Source organism: Lycium ferocissimum, chromosome 11 (assembly GCF_029784015.1).
Source record: "Lycium ferocissimum isolate CSIRO_LF1 chromosome 11, AGI_CSIRO_Lferr_CH_V1, whole genome shotgun sequence".
Lineage (NCBI taxonomy): Eukaryota > Viridiplantae > Streptophyta > Magnoliopsida > Solanales > Solanaceae > Lycium > Lycium ferocissimum.
Window position 1 is genome coordinate 21,714,731 of NC_081352.1, and position 13,305 is coordinate 21,728,035.

The 13,305-nt window shown below is 32.3% G+C and overlaps 1 protein-coding gene and 1 long non-coding RNA gene across 2 annotated transcripts; one reads left to right on the forward strand and one right to left on the reverse strand.

The window, feature by feature from the left end:
- Positions 1-637: 637 nt before the first annotated feature.
- On the reverse strand, positions 638-1,023 carry LOC132036527 (uncharacterized). Its single transcript, XR_009409601.1, has 2 exons — positions 885-1,023; positions 638-751 (listed from the first exon to the last, which is right to left on the reverse strand). It is a non-coding gene; the product is annotated as an uncharacterized LOC132036527 (long non-coding RNA).
- Positions 953-2,060, forward strand: LOC132036526 (uncharacterized protein At5g65660-like). The gene is made up of 2 exons (XM_059426880.1): positions 953-1,171; positions 1,815-2,060. Exons 1-2 carry the CDS (start codon positions 953-955, stop codon positions 2,013-2,015), a joined length of 420 nt encoding a protein of 139 aa, XP_059282863.1. The 3' UTR covers positions 2,016-2,060.
- The last annotated feature ends 11,245 nt before the right edge of the window (positions 2,061-13,305 follow it).

Here is a 13,305-nt window from a genome sequence, read left to right on the forward strand (position 1 = left end):
ATAAATACCTGATTTTTCTCATAGTTTTGTATAAACACCGTTTATACACATTATACAAGATTAATACATTATGTATAATGCTTTCCCCCCCACATATCATGTTGTATAATATTGTATATCGACGTACGTGGCGTAAATATTTTCAAAAGCTGTATATTTTTGAAAATTTCCTGAATATTTACTCTATGTATATGTCTAATCCATCTTAAATGCTGCTAATCACAGATGCAAAGGGCAATCTGAACATATAACATGCAAATGGACACCTAGGAAAACCATGTATTTGATTAATACAAAGGATATAATAAAACAAAGCTAATTAATTTTATTATATTATAAATATTTTTAATAAAAACGATAAATATTTTACAATAAGAACGATAAATATTTTGTGATCAACAACTGACCCCGTATGGACCAGTGAGGGAGGCACCGTGCTCCCGGCTACCAGTAGGCACCAAAACACAACTGGGTCCATATTTTTTCCTTCCGTACTCATTGACCCCACACAGCTAAAGCTATACCTTTACACGTAGTACTAACCTCATCTCCATATCCCCACCTTGTGTTTATAAATTCAAACCATTCCACACTCTGCCTCACACCTCATTTCACCTTCACTTCCTTCAAAAAAAAAAAAAAAAAAAAAAAAAAAGTTGAATTTTCTTTCTTGCTAGTTCTCCTTTACATTGGATGAGCTAAGTTGCAAGTTCAACAAGAAATTGAAAGAACCACCCTTTTTTTGATCCACCTCACATCAATAATCCGGCCCCTGCCATTTATAAGTAGATACCTAAATAGCAAGTATAGGTCGTAGCGTAACAATCTATCTTTCAGCACGTACGTACAGATTCTTTCGCGACTTGGAGTGTTAATTTGTCTACTAAAAAATTTCTTTACTTAAGATCTCAGCCTCACAATTCCATTTTTGTCTAAATTGCGGATTGTTGATATGGAGAATCAGTATTATGCACCGCCACATGTGGATGCATCTAGGCCATCACTAGGATTTCCACTTGGAACTGCTGTTCTGTTGATTGTCATATTTAGCTTGAGTGGCATATTTTCTTGCTGTTACCATTGGGATAAGCTTCGCTCTCTACGCCGCTCTTTTGCTGATCTTGAAGCTGGCATGGATCCTACTTCTTTGAAATCTAAGCAAAATCACATGGTAAGTTTTTCTTTAAATTTTCATCTACAATATCCATCTATCTAAGTAGCTGAGATGGTGAAGTTATTGGGACTAAAATTGCTTATTTTAGAAATTTTAAAAGCTGTTTGATTAAGCATTTAGGAAAAAAGATATTTTTGGACCGTAGCAAAAATTGTTTTTCATAAGTTAAAAGAAACACTAGCTTTTTTCAGAAGGACATTTGGAGTATTGATCAAGTGCAAAGTACTATTCTAATATTAATAGAAGTGTCTTTCAAATTGATTAGTCAGATACAAATTGTTACTTTTCAAAAGTACGTTCTCAGAAACTATTTCTAACAAAAAAAATATTTTTCAAAGTAAACAGATTTTAGAAGCAAAATCAAACAAGCTATAAGTACCTCTAAGCAGAGACAAATTCGACATTTGGAAGAAATTATAAAAAAAATATTTACTTATTCAGGTCATTATAAGATAATCACGGATAAATTTCTATGATAAACATAAATTAATAATTTTATAAAAATAATAATTAACTTGTTATCACGCGTAAAAGAAATTTATACTATTAATATATGGAGTATAATTTAAATTCAGTAATAATTGGAGTACAATTTCAGTGTTGTTCTTACTCTGTTTTTTTTTTCTTTTCTTTTTTTCAGAATTGGAAGCAAAGCCAAAGCACAATTTTGCCAGCAGTTTTAATGCCAGGTGATGATGTTCCAAAATTCATAGCAATGCCATGTCCATGTCAGTTTCCTAAACCGGAAAAGGTTGTTGGAGAGTCGCACAAATTACCGCCACCGCTACCTTCGCCTCCTAAGCCGCCACGCACGGTGGCAGCAGTACCTTTCTACTTGTAAAAAAGAAAAAGGAAAAAAAAGCTTTTGATTTAGGACTTGAAATCACCAAAGGATGTGGTGCAGTGGATGAGACTGCTCGTCTCTTAAAAAAAAGTCTCGGGTTTGAGTCCTGGTAAAGAAAATCTTTGGTAGGGAGGGCTTCTCCGAATGGGCCCTAAGGGACGCGAATTTGAATTTAGTTGGGCTCAAATGCAAATATCGGGCATCGAGAACAAAAAATTAAGGACTTGGCCAATTGGTGTATAGTGTTTCTTTTTAATCCAAAAGATAACATCTTATATTAATTTAATTAAGCTGTATGAATTGGTGTATAGAGTTGTAGTTCAATTGAATTATGTACCACTCTTTTTGCTTGTGAATACTAATGAAAGTTGAACAATTCCTTGAGCTACTGATCTACACTCAACAGAATAATTATGATTTCCGCTCTTATCCAGTTTGTAAGGGTTAATTTGACGTATGATACTGTATTTGTCTGGCGGAGTAAAATGTAAAGACTTTTAGGCAATTTCCAAAAAAATGTATTAATCGGAGAGTTTAATTTAAGAAAAAGACAAATCAGTTACATTGTATATTTTTTGTATTAATGATAAGCGAAATAAAATAATTGTTACAGATAAATTAAAATAAAGGACACGTGTGTAATATTTCAAATTAGAAGGGAGTTATTGTTAAGAAGTCAAATCTGAAAGGAGATATCTGAATTATTTTTTTAATTATGACAATAAAATTATTCTATTTTTGTCACATTCTCACTATGTAGAAAGTCACTTTAATGGATGGGTAATTTTTTCAGTGTTTTAACTGGGGTAAAAATTATTTATACTATTCAACTTTACTTTAAAATTAACTTTTTCTCGAACAATAGGTATTCTCCTCCTATATGTCAACTCATTATAGCGGTTAAAGTTGTTTTAATGTGGCAAAAAATATTTGTAACTTTATTGTAATAACAAATAAATTAGGTTCAGCTATTATATACCACAAACATGAAAGAGGAAAATCTGGAGGGAATATTACTGGATTCCAAATATATGAAGCCAGGAAACGCAAAGATCCTTGGGGTATATGCACTATATGACACTTTGTATTTATTGATTAAACAGTTCCCATAATGGAACAATTCATTAGCACAAAAACAAAAGAATTTATTCTCCTTCTCGGACAATTCGAATTTTTTTGGTTGTATAATTGCAAATCCGAACCAAGAATAAGAATGATAATGGTTCTATTATTGCAAATTAGAACCAAGAATATTAATGAATATGGTTGTATTATTGCAAATCAGAACAGAGAATAAGAATGATATAACAGTACTCCGTCCGGTCCTAAATAATTGAGGTTTTAGACTTGAGCACATCGATTAAGAAATTCACTTACTTCTAAAATTTAAGAAGTGTATTGACTAAAATACCCTTAATTAAGAGTGGCTTTGAAATTATAATAATTTGTTCATTGAATTAAGAATGTGTCAATGATAATTTGGAAAAAGAATAAAATACCTTCTTTATAAACTAAAATCTCAATTATTTTAGACTAACTTTTAGATGCTAAATCCTTAATTACTTTTTACCGGAGTGAGTAAGATTTATTGGGGTCTTGCCCTCATGCTATGCTTTATTGCCCAAAATGCAGCTTACTACTTCAGTTCGTCAAACTGTTGTTTTTGCAAACTGAAAGGAAAATTCAAGCTTTTTACAATATTCTCTATTCGTCTTATTTTATATAGCGATGATGTACTGGACACGAAATTCAAAAAGATAGAAAGACTTTATACAAAGACTTTTGACGCACAAAGTACCTTTAGAATTTATGACCTTAAACAAATCATGATATTTTTATGACTATAAACATATGTCAAAAGGGTAAATAAAATAATTCAAAGTTAATTTTTTTTATATGAAATATTTTATTATTTTAAAATAAATTAAAAAGAAAAGAATGATATGTAAAATAATACAGATGAAGGATACATATAGTTTTTCGGGTTTCGCCTTTCAATTTTAAGTGACCTCTAATCCATACTTGAAGTGAAATATTGCACTTTCTAGTTAAGCTATGGAGGATTTAGTTTTTATAAAGCTCTTCACTTTCTTTTCATTATGTGTAGAATTCGTCTAAGGTGTCATGTGCACCTCCAGGAGCATATCCAATCAACAAATTATGGGTTCATTGAACTTATAGGTTTTGGTTTATGCTATGTAAATGTGTGTGAAGAAATTCACTAAACATGTACAAATAATAGATTCTGAAACCCATTTAATTGAAGTGGTACAATTACGAATTTGAACTTATAAAGTTCAAATCATAAATCCGCTTCTATGCATCTCATCTTCCGAAACTTACCAGACTAGAAATCTGCTAATCCTGCTTGACCAGTCACAATCTTATATCTCCAACTTTACCAAAAAGAAAAAGTAAGACATGCGTCATACATTTCATAACGCTAAGGATGGGAGACAAGTGCCCAAAGGATTGCTTAAGCACTTGATCAAAATCTTTTTATTGGAAGAAGAGCAGTTAAAAGCCATATTTAAATCTACTTAGAGCAGATTAATTAAGCCACTAGAAAAGTGAAAGACCCCCACTTTGTATACGTCAAATGGCGGATCATTACGTGATCCATTCACAAGTCGCAATCCCAGCTTTCATTCGACCAGTCCACTCACACACTAGATATACTTTAATAAGCATAACTAATGAAAAACATTACTCCATAAAATCAATGCAATTGTTTGGGAATGAACGATTACATTTTTCAAACTAAAGCCTTCGAAAGAACAATTCAGTGATATTGCTTATTTATTAGATGTTGTTTGATAATTGAGCAATATTAAAAATGAATACTTTCTTAATGCTAAGGGTATAGTTAGATTGAATTACCAGTTTTTATCTTGAATTTCTAAAGTGACACTTAAATTGAAACAATTTTTCAAGCTAAAATGATACTCTTAATATGGTGTGATATTGTCTGCTTTGGGCCAAAATCGCACGGTTTTCCTTTAAAAAGCCTCACACCGTTGAAAGATCCTACACCTTATATATATGTAGCTTCCACTTTTTTTAGCTACTAATGTTTGTTCGCACACCCAAAATCTCCTCATTGAACTAAGTTCCATGTGGCCCATCACCACGATCAATGGGGCTTCCTCTTGAACTAAATTCTGTGTGGCTTATTACCACAATCCACGAGTCAATTTTCGAGATTCACTGTGTGCCACCCATATCGTCTGAGTATTTATGGCAACTGTAAGTCCGCAACTAGCTTCCTTTTGTATGTGTGTGTCTCTAAGCTCGTAAGGGGAAGTAAGCCGAGCCCCACAATCATCTATCTTCGTCATACTCGTCCCACTGAACCTGGCCTTTGATACAAGTTGTTAGGCTCAATTAACCTGCAAATACTCGTAACATGGTCTAATATTTTCTGCTTTTGACAAAACCTGCACAGCTTTTCTCAAAAGGCCTCACACCATTAAGAGATCCTACACCTTATATATAGCTTCTTAATCTTTTTAGCTATCAATGTGGGACTTTGTTCGCTTACCCAACATAAACTATACTTTTTATTAATTGATTTCTTAATAAATGTGAAAAGAGCTAAAACGACAGTTAAAATGAGACGAAGGAAATATTTTATTAGCAGCGGGATCACACTGGGTATGCTATTGGTGTTGTACTATTAGTAGTGTAAATTTAATTTATGATAGAAGGATGATATAATTTTTTATCAAGTTATCAATTCATAGAAAATTGCACGACACGATTGAGTAAGTATATTTGACATCGTTTGGGACTAGAATTTAAACTTTCGAAAAGAAAACCAATGATGCAACTTATTTGTTCAATTTGAGCAGAACAACACCTCCTGATCAAGAGCTCGACTTGATTATTTGATTAAAAATAATTGATAAGTAACAAATGCTAAAATTGTACATAAATAGCTATGTATCGATAGAAGTATTGAAATCGACAATAAGCGAATAGGACTTTTCAGGACTAAAATGAGAACTTGTGAAGTGCTTCCTTTCAACTAAGAGAAGAAAGAGCTACGTGATAAAGTAATATATATGAGTTTTAGTAGAAGTAAAAATATTAGCAATTCTTTTCATATATTCAAATCTTGGAGAATATACTTGTACTGATGAACGAGACAACAAATATTTTATAAAATCAGTAAAGGTGCACGTAAATTGGTCCAAACATCTCGATTATGAAAATATAGCTAGAAAGAAGGACAAGAAAAAAAAAAAAAACAAAGTGAAAAAGGACACGGAAAAGGGTCACATTTGACTATATACTATTTGAAAATAAGTTATATTTGCCGACGCTATACTTTTTCAACAATACCCCTACAATCATACTTTAGAGCAATATTTACCCTTCACACGTTAAAACTAGCTATATTTACCCCTCTCTCATTAAAACTTCATTTTCACCTTTAAACACGTGTCATGCTCTTATTGAACCAAAAAACCATAACTTGTGACTCTTTAAAGCTAGAGATGAAGTTTTAACGGGTGAGGGAAAATAGATCTCTAAAGTGTGACGGTAGCGCTATATTTGTTCAAAAAGTATAACGGAGGACAAATATAACTTATAACTTATTTTTGATAGTAAAGGAGCAAATATAACCCTTTTCTGAAAGAAAAAAGATGAAATAGTTCACAAAAATGGTTTTTGATTTTTTGGAGTCCAATTATACCCTTGACCTAATTTCGCTGTAGAATGAAAGTGGCCTATTTGCTCCTCTTTTTCGATAGAGCCACCCTTCCCCCACCACTTAGCCATGTTGATGTTTTTAGTGCTTCTTTCATCCTTATATAATCATCATTTCTCCTCTTTTTGTTCTTGTTTTTTTTTTCTTTCGAGTACATTTTCACTTTTCCATTCACCTTTTTTCGTCAGCAAACGACCCCTTTCATTCTATATAGATATTCTTTTTTTATAAAGATTGTTAACAATTATAATATCAAAAAATGCAGATAGCTGTTATATGCAGGATGATTTTTCAAAGAGCGTACGGTTATAAAGTTAGTTATTACCGTTATAGGTAAAATGCGGTTACAAAGAAGTAAAATATAACATAAAAAATCGATTTCAAAAAATCTTAGCTGTTATAGAAAGGTGCTGCTATACGCGGATGCCGTTAATGAGAGGTCTGGCTGAATCTCAACTTTACCAAAAAGAAAAAGTAAGACATGCGTTATACATTTCATAACGCTAACGATGGTAGACAAGTGCCCCCAAAGATTGCTTGAGCACTTGATCAAAATCATTTTATTGGAAGAAGAGCAGTTAAAAGTCATATTTAAATCTACTTAGAACAGATTAATTAAGCCACTAGAAAAGTGAAAAAAAAAAAAATCCTCTTTGTGTACGTCAAATGTCCTAAATTGACGGATCACGGAAGTGATCCATTCCCAAGTCGCAATCCCAGCCTTCATTCGACCAGTCCACTCACACTAGATATACTTTAATAGGCATAACTAGGGCAAAATATTACTCCTCCATAAAATCCATGCAATTGTTTGTGAATGAATGATAACATTTTTCAAACTAATGCCTTCAAAAGAACAATTAAGTGATACTCCTTATTTATTAGATGTTGTTTGATAATTGAGTAATATTAAAAATGAATACTTTCTTAATGCTAAGGGTATAGTTAGATCTAATTATCTGTTTTTGTCTTAAATTCCTAAAGTGACACTTCAATTCGAACAATTTTTCAAGCTAAAATGATACTCTTAACATGATGTGATATTATCTGCTTTGGGCCAAACCCTCGCAGTTTTCCTTTTAAGGCCTCACACCATTGAAAGATCCTACACCTTATATAGATGTAGCTTCTCACTCTTTTTAGCTGCTAATGTGGGATTTTGTTCGCACATTCAACAATCTCTCCATTGAACTAAGTTCCACGTGGCCCATCACCACGATCAATAGGGCTTTCTCTCGAACTAAATTCTGTGTCGCTCATTACTACAATCCACGAGTCAATTTTCGAGATTCACTGTGTGCCACCCACCTCGTCTGAGTATTTATGGCAACTGAAGTCCGTAACTAGCTTCCTTTTGTGTGTGTGTCTCTCTAAGCTCGTAAGGGGAAGTAAACCGAGCCCCAGGCCTTCATCTAACTTCATCATACTCGTCCCACTGAACCTTGGCTCCGATACCAGTAGTTAGGCTCTCAACCCGCAAATACTCTTAACATGGTCTAATATTGTCCCGTTTTGACCAAACCTGCACAGTTTTTCTCAAAAGACCTCACACCATTAAAAGATCCTACACCTGATATATAGCTTCCCATTCTTTTTAGCTATCAATGTGAGACTTTGTTCGCGTACCCAACATAAACTATACTTTGTATTAATTGATTTTTTTAATGAATGTGAAAATAGCTAAAACGGCAGTTAAAATAAGAAGAAGGAAATATATTATTAGCAGTGGGATCACACTGGTATGTTGCTGTTGTTGTACTATTAGTAGTGAAAATTTAATTTATGATAGAAGGTTGATATAATTTTTTATCAAGTTATCAATTCATAGAAAATTGCATGACACGATCGAGTAAGTATATTTTATATCGTTTGGGACTAGAATTTAAACTTTCGAAAGGAGAACCAAGGATGCAACTTATTTGTTCAATTCGAGCAGAACAACACCTCCTGATTAAGAGCTCGACTTGATTAAAAATATTTGATAAGTAACAAATGTTAAAATTGTACATAAATAGCTATGTATCAACATGAGTATTGAAATCGACAATAAACGAATTGGACTTTTCAGGACTAAAATGAGAAATTGTGAAAGTGCTTCCTTTCAACTAAGAGAAGTAGGAGCTACGTGATAAAGTAATATATATGAGTTTTAGCAGAAGTAAAAATATAAGCAATTCTTTTCATATATTCAAATCTTGGAGAATATACTTGTACTGATGAAAGATATAACAAATATTTATAAAATCACTAAAGGTGCACGTAAATTGGTCCGAACATTTCGATTATGAAAGATAGCTAGAAAGAAGGACAAGAAAAAAAACAAAGTAAAAAAGAAAACGGAAAAGGGTCATAATTGACTCTATACTATTGAAAATAAGTTATATTTGCCGACGCTATACTTTCTTAACAATACCTCTACAGTCATACTTTAAAGCTATATTTACCCTTCACACATTAAAACTAGCTATATTTACCCATTAAAACTAGCTATATTTACCCCTCTCATTAAAGTTTCATTTTCACCTTTAAAAAGACACGTGTCATGCTCTTATTGAACCAAAAAACCATAACATGTGACTCTTTAAAGCTAGAAATGAAGTTTTAACTGGAAAGGGGTAAATATAGCTAGTTTTAACAGATGAGGGTAAATAAAGCTCTAAAGTGTGACTGTAGCGGTAAGGGTGTCAAGTGGGCCGGGTCGGGCAGGGCCGGGCCATTTAAACGTGGGCCACAAGGGGCGGGTCAGAAGGCGGGGGGGGCCGGGGCGGGCTTGGAGAGGGAAAGGGTGTCCGGCCCAGCCCACCTCGGATAGGGGCTACACCTCGGGCTAACCGGGCCCGTTAGTGGGCCGGGCCGGGTTTTCGTTAGTGGGCCGGGTTGGGTTTTAATTATTTTAAAAAAAAATTCTAATACTAAAATTTATTAAGTTTGATACTTTAAAATCTAGTTGTTGTCAACTTTATTTTAACCATCAAGTTCCTTAAATTATACTTTCGCCCTATTTTCAATCTATAAATACCATTCATTCTTCTCCATATTATCTCACAATTCCCTACTCTCTCTTTCTCTAAATTTCCTACTCATCTAAATGGGAACTAAATGGTTACAATGCACATGAGTTTTGATACTAAACCAAAGTTCTTAATTAATTATCTCATCTCGATCCTAAGTCCTAATGTCATGTGCAGATTGTCACCTCTCCATCATCGGCGGAGACATTTCAATAAGCTAAAAAATATTTAATTATTATTATATATAAAATATTTGAAACTAATAATATTTTATTAATATATTATTATATATATAACTAATAGTTTATATTATTATATCGTATAACCTATTGAAATATTTTTGAACTTGTGTAAGCCAACAGCAAGATAGTAACTTAAAAGGGATATTTGATTTATTTCACGCATCAGCAATTTCAGAGGCTTGTCATTCACTGATTTTGTCAGCCTATTCTAATGTCTTGTTGCTTTTGGGCACTGATCAATGTTTGTCCCTTCTTGCGTAAATTTATCTTGGAGTTGTCGCTTGTGTAGGATTAGTTTTACACAATTACATTTATAGTTCTATTTTGATGCGTACAAATTATTATTCTTGTAAATAAAATCATAAATAAAATTATAACACAAATTTGAAAAGAAATTCAAAGGCTCAGTGAGCCTTTAGTTTTATTAATCAATAATTGCAAAGTCGAATTTAAACTTTAAAGCTTACAAACTTTCCCCAAGTTCTTACTTGAATAAGAGACACATTACATGTTTTAATGGTTAAGTTTTAATTAACTAAAGTAAGATTCTAACTATGGTTTAAATAATTAATAAATATTTCATATATTTGCTTCCAAAATTTTAAGAATCCCACAATTATAGCTACGCCTATTTTATGGGATACAATGTTTTAAAATACTTATTATTAGTAATAAATGTAGACTTATCTTTTTTTTTTTTTTTTTTTTTTTGAAGTGGGGGGGGCCGGCCGGTATTGGGGCGTCATCACCAATTGGTTTGCTTAAGTAGGGTGTCCAATTGTCCGGCCCAATTAATAAAACTCCACCTAGCCCGGTACTTACACCTCTTAGTGGGCTTGGGGGCCGGTGGTGGGCGGGTTCTAGGTTCGAAGTTTGGCCGGCCCGACCACTTGACACCCTAATGTAGCGGTATATTTGTTGAAAAAGTATAACGGAGGATAAATATACATTATTTTCGATAGTAAAGGAGCAAATATGACCCTTTTCCAAAAGAAAAAAGATGAAGTAGTTCAGAAAAACGGTTTTTTTAACTTTTTGGAGTTCAATTATACCCCTGACCTAATTTCGCTGTAGAATGAAAGTGGCCTATTTGCTCCTCTTTTTCCATAGAGCCACGCTTCCCCACCACTTAGCCATGTTGATGTTTTTAGTGCTTCGTTCATCCTTATATAATCATCATTTCTCCTCTTTTTGTTCTTGTTTTTTTTCTTTTGAGTACATTTTCACTTTTCCATTCACCTTTTTTCGTCAGCAAACGACCCCTTTCGCTCCTTCACTCACTGAAAAACGAAAAGCCAATTAACTTTCTCTTCCTTTTTCAATATTTTAAGGAAAATGTCCAAACTTATCTTTTTACCGGATGAATTTTTTAATTTTATCACATTTTGAAACCGTCCAAAATCTTAAAAGTAGTAAATCGTCTCATCGTTTTTTACGGAGGTTCAATAAGTAAATTTCACGTGTCAAACTATTTCAAGAAAAATGTCTAAATGGACGTCTGGATATAATTTTATTGACATTTGAAATAGTTGAAAAAATATATTTGGAAGTTAAAGTTGTGTAAACTTGTGTTTGGATTTGGACATGAGAATAAAATTAAAGCTTTGTGAGTGAAAACTTGAAAAACTTCTAAAACTTACTTTCATACTTTCTATATTTCAAGTTTAATTTGTAGTTGAAATAATTGGCTAAATATATAACCAAATTGTAATTTAAAATAATTTTTAAAAAGTATTTCAAAAGGTTGAACCAAACCCTATGGCCAAACGGGGCGTCATATAAATATTCTCTCTACTAATACTTTTAGCTATGCTTTAAAATTGCCTCTGTTATAATCCAAGTTAGAATTGTGTTTGGATCAAGGGCAAATAAATGTGATTTGCTAACATTAAGAGTATGAATGAATAACTTCGATATAGAACCGATAATAAAATTAAGATATTTCATCTAGTATAGAGCAATAACTAAACATTTTTACTTTGATTTTATTCTCGATACTTCAAGAGAAACACCAGAAGAGTTGGAAAAGGGAGAATAAAAATTTTCAGTAAGTTAAACAAATGGACATATTTTTGTAAACTAGTCAAATTGCCTATTGCTTTCTACTCCCTCCGTCCCAAAAAAATTTGTCTTAGTTTAATTTGACACGGAATTTGAGAAATAAAGGAAGACTTTTGAAATGTGTAGTCCAAAACAAGTCTTAGATATTTGTGTGACTGTAGATCATCTTATAAATTTAATATTGTTTCTAAATATAGAAATGTGTCAATCTTTTTGGCACAAACTAATAAGGAAAAGTAAGATAATCTTTTTAGAACGGAGGGAGTATCTTTTTTAAGCTTAAAGAAACTGATCCATTTCAATTTTCTATAAATAATACATGGATTAAGTTGGACGTTTTATGATAAGGTGAAGATAATATTGGATATAGATGCTTTTAGACCTTCTAGGATAAAAAAACAAATCTTTTTATCTATGTCCCTTCACAAGTAGAGAATCATCCATCACATGTAGAGAATTAAAGACCGACATATACCTAAAAAAAATTGACATTTCACTTCCGTCAAGCAAATATAAAATTCCATTACGTAAACTGAAACAACCGCTATATAAATTGGACCAAGTATTTTTTTTATCCAATGGCAAAGCTTTTTAGATCCTCTCATTTTCAATCAATGTGACAAAGGTCGTTAGAGAATATATTCGGCGGTGGCGAATTCAGAATTTAAGCAAATGAGAGTTTTGAATATAAAAATTGAATTCAAATTTTATCTACATTATTAGTAAGAAAAATAATACTAATGAAATGTGTTTTGGGAAGATTGCTTGAAGATTCAAAGGAAGAGGAGTGTCAAAATAAAGAAATTGAAAAACAATTTTCAAGGGCTAAGAAAAGAACCATACCTCGATGACGAATACCTTTACTATTAGAACATCACTATTTTTTAATAACATTTAATTTAAAGAGACTTTATGGATAATTTATTTTTTATATTACATACATATCATTTTGAAAAAAATAAAATAAAATAACTAGGCAGTATTTTAAAAATAATTGCACAATAGTAGCAACATTAGTTAGTTATCATTTCATGTCAATTACATATTTACACATCTAGCAGCTTCTAAATAACGATCCCTAAATTTCAGCTGGACAAGAATCAACCACACGAAATATTCCTGTTCTTTTGGTAAACTTTTTATCTTTCATTGCTGATACAACCACTCCATTATTTTTTTTCCTTTCCTTTTCTCATGCCTTTACCTATATGACGTATATATACAATTTATATACATACATATAAACAATAATATATACA

Bases quoted from the DNA above. Each gene is read 5' to 3' on its own strand.
- LOC132036526 (XM_059426880.1), top strand. From the start codon at position 953: ATGGAGAATCAGTATTATGCACCGCCACATGTGGATGCATCTAGGCCA. The intron at 1,172-1,814 runs GTAAGTTTTTCT...TCTTTTTTTCAG, and splicing joins AATCTAAGCAAAATCACATG to AATTGGAAGCAAAGCCAAAG.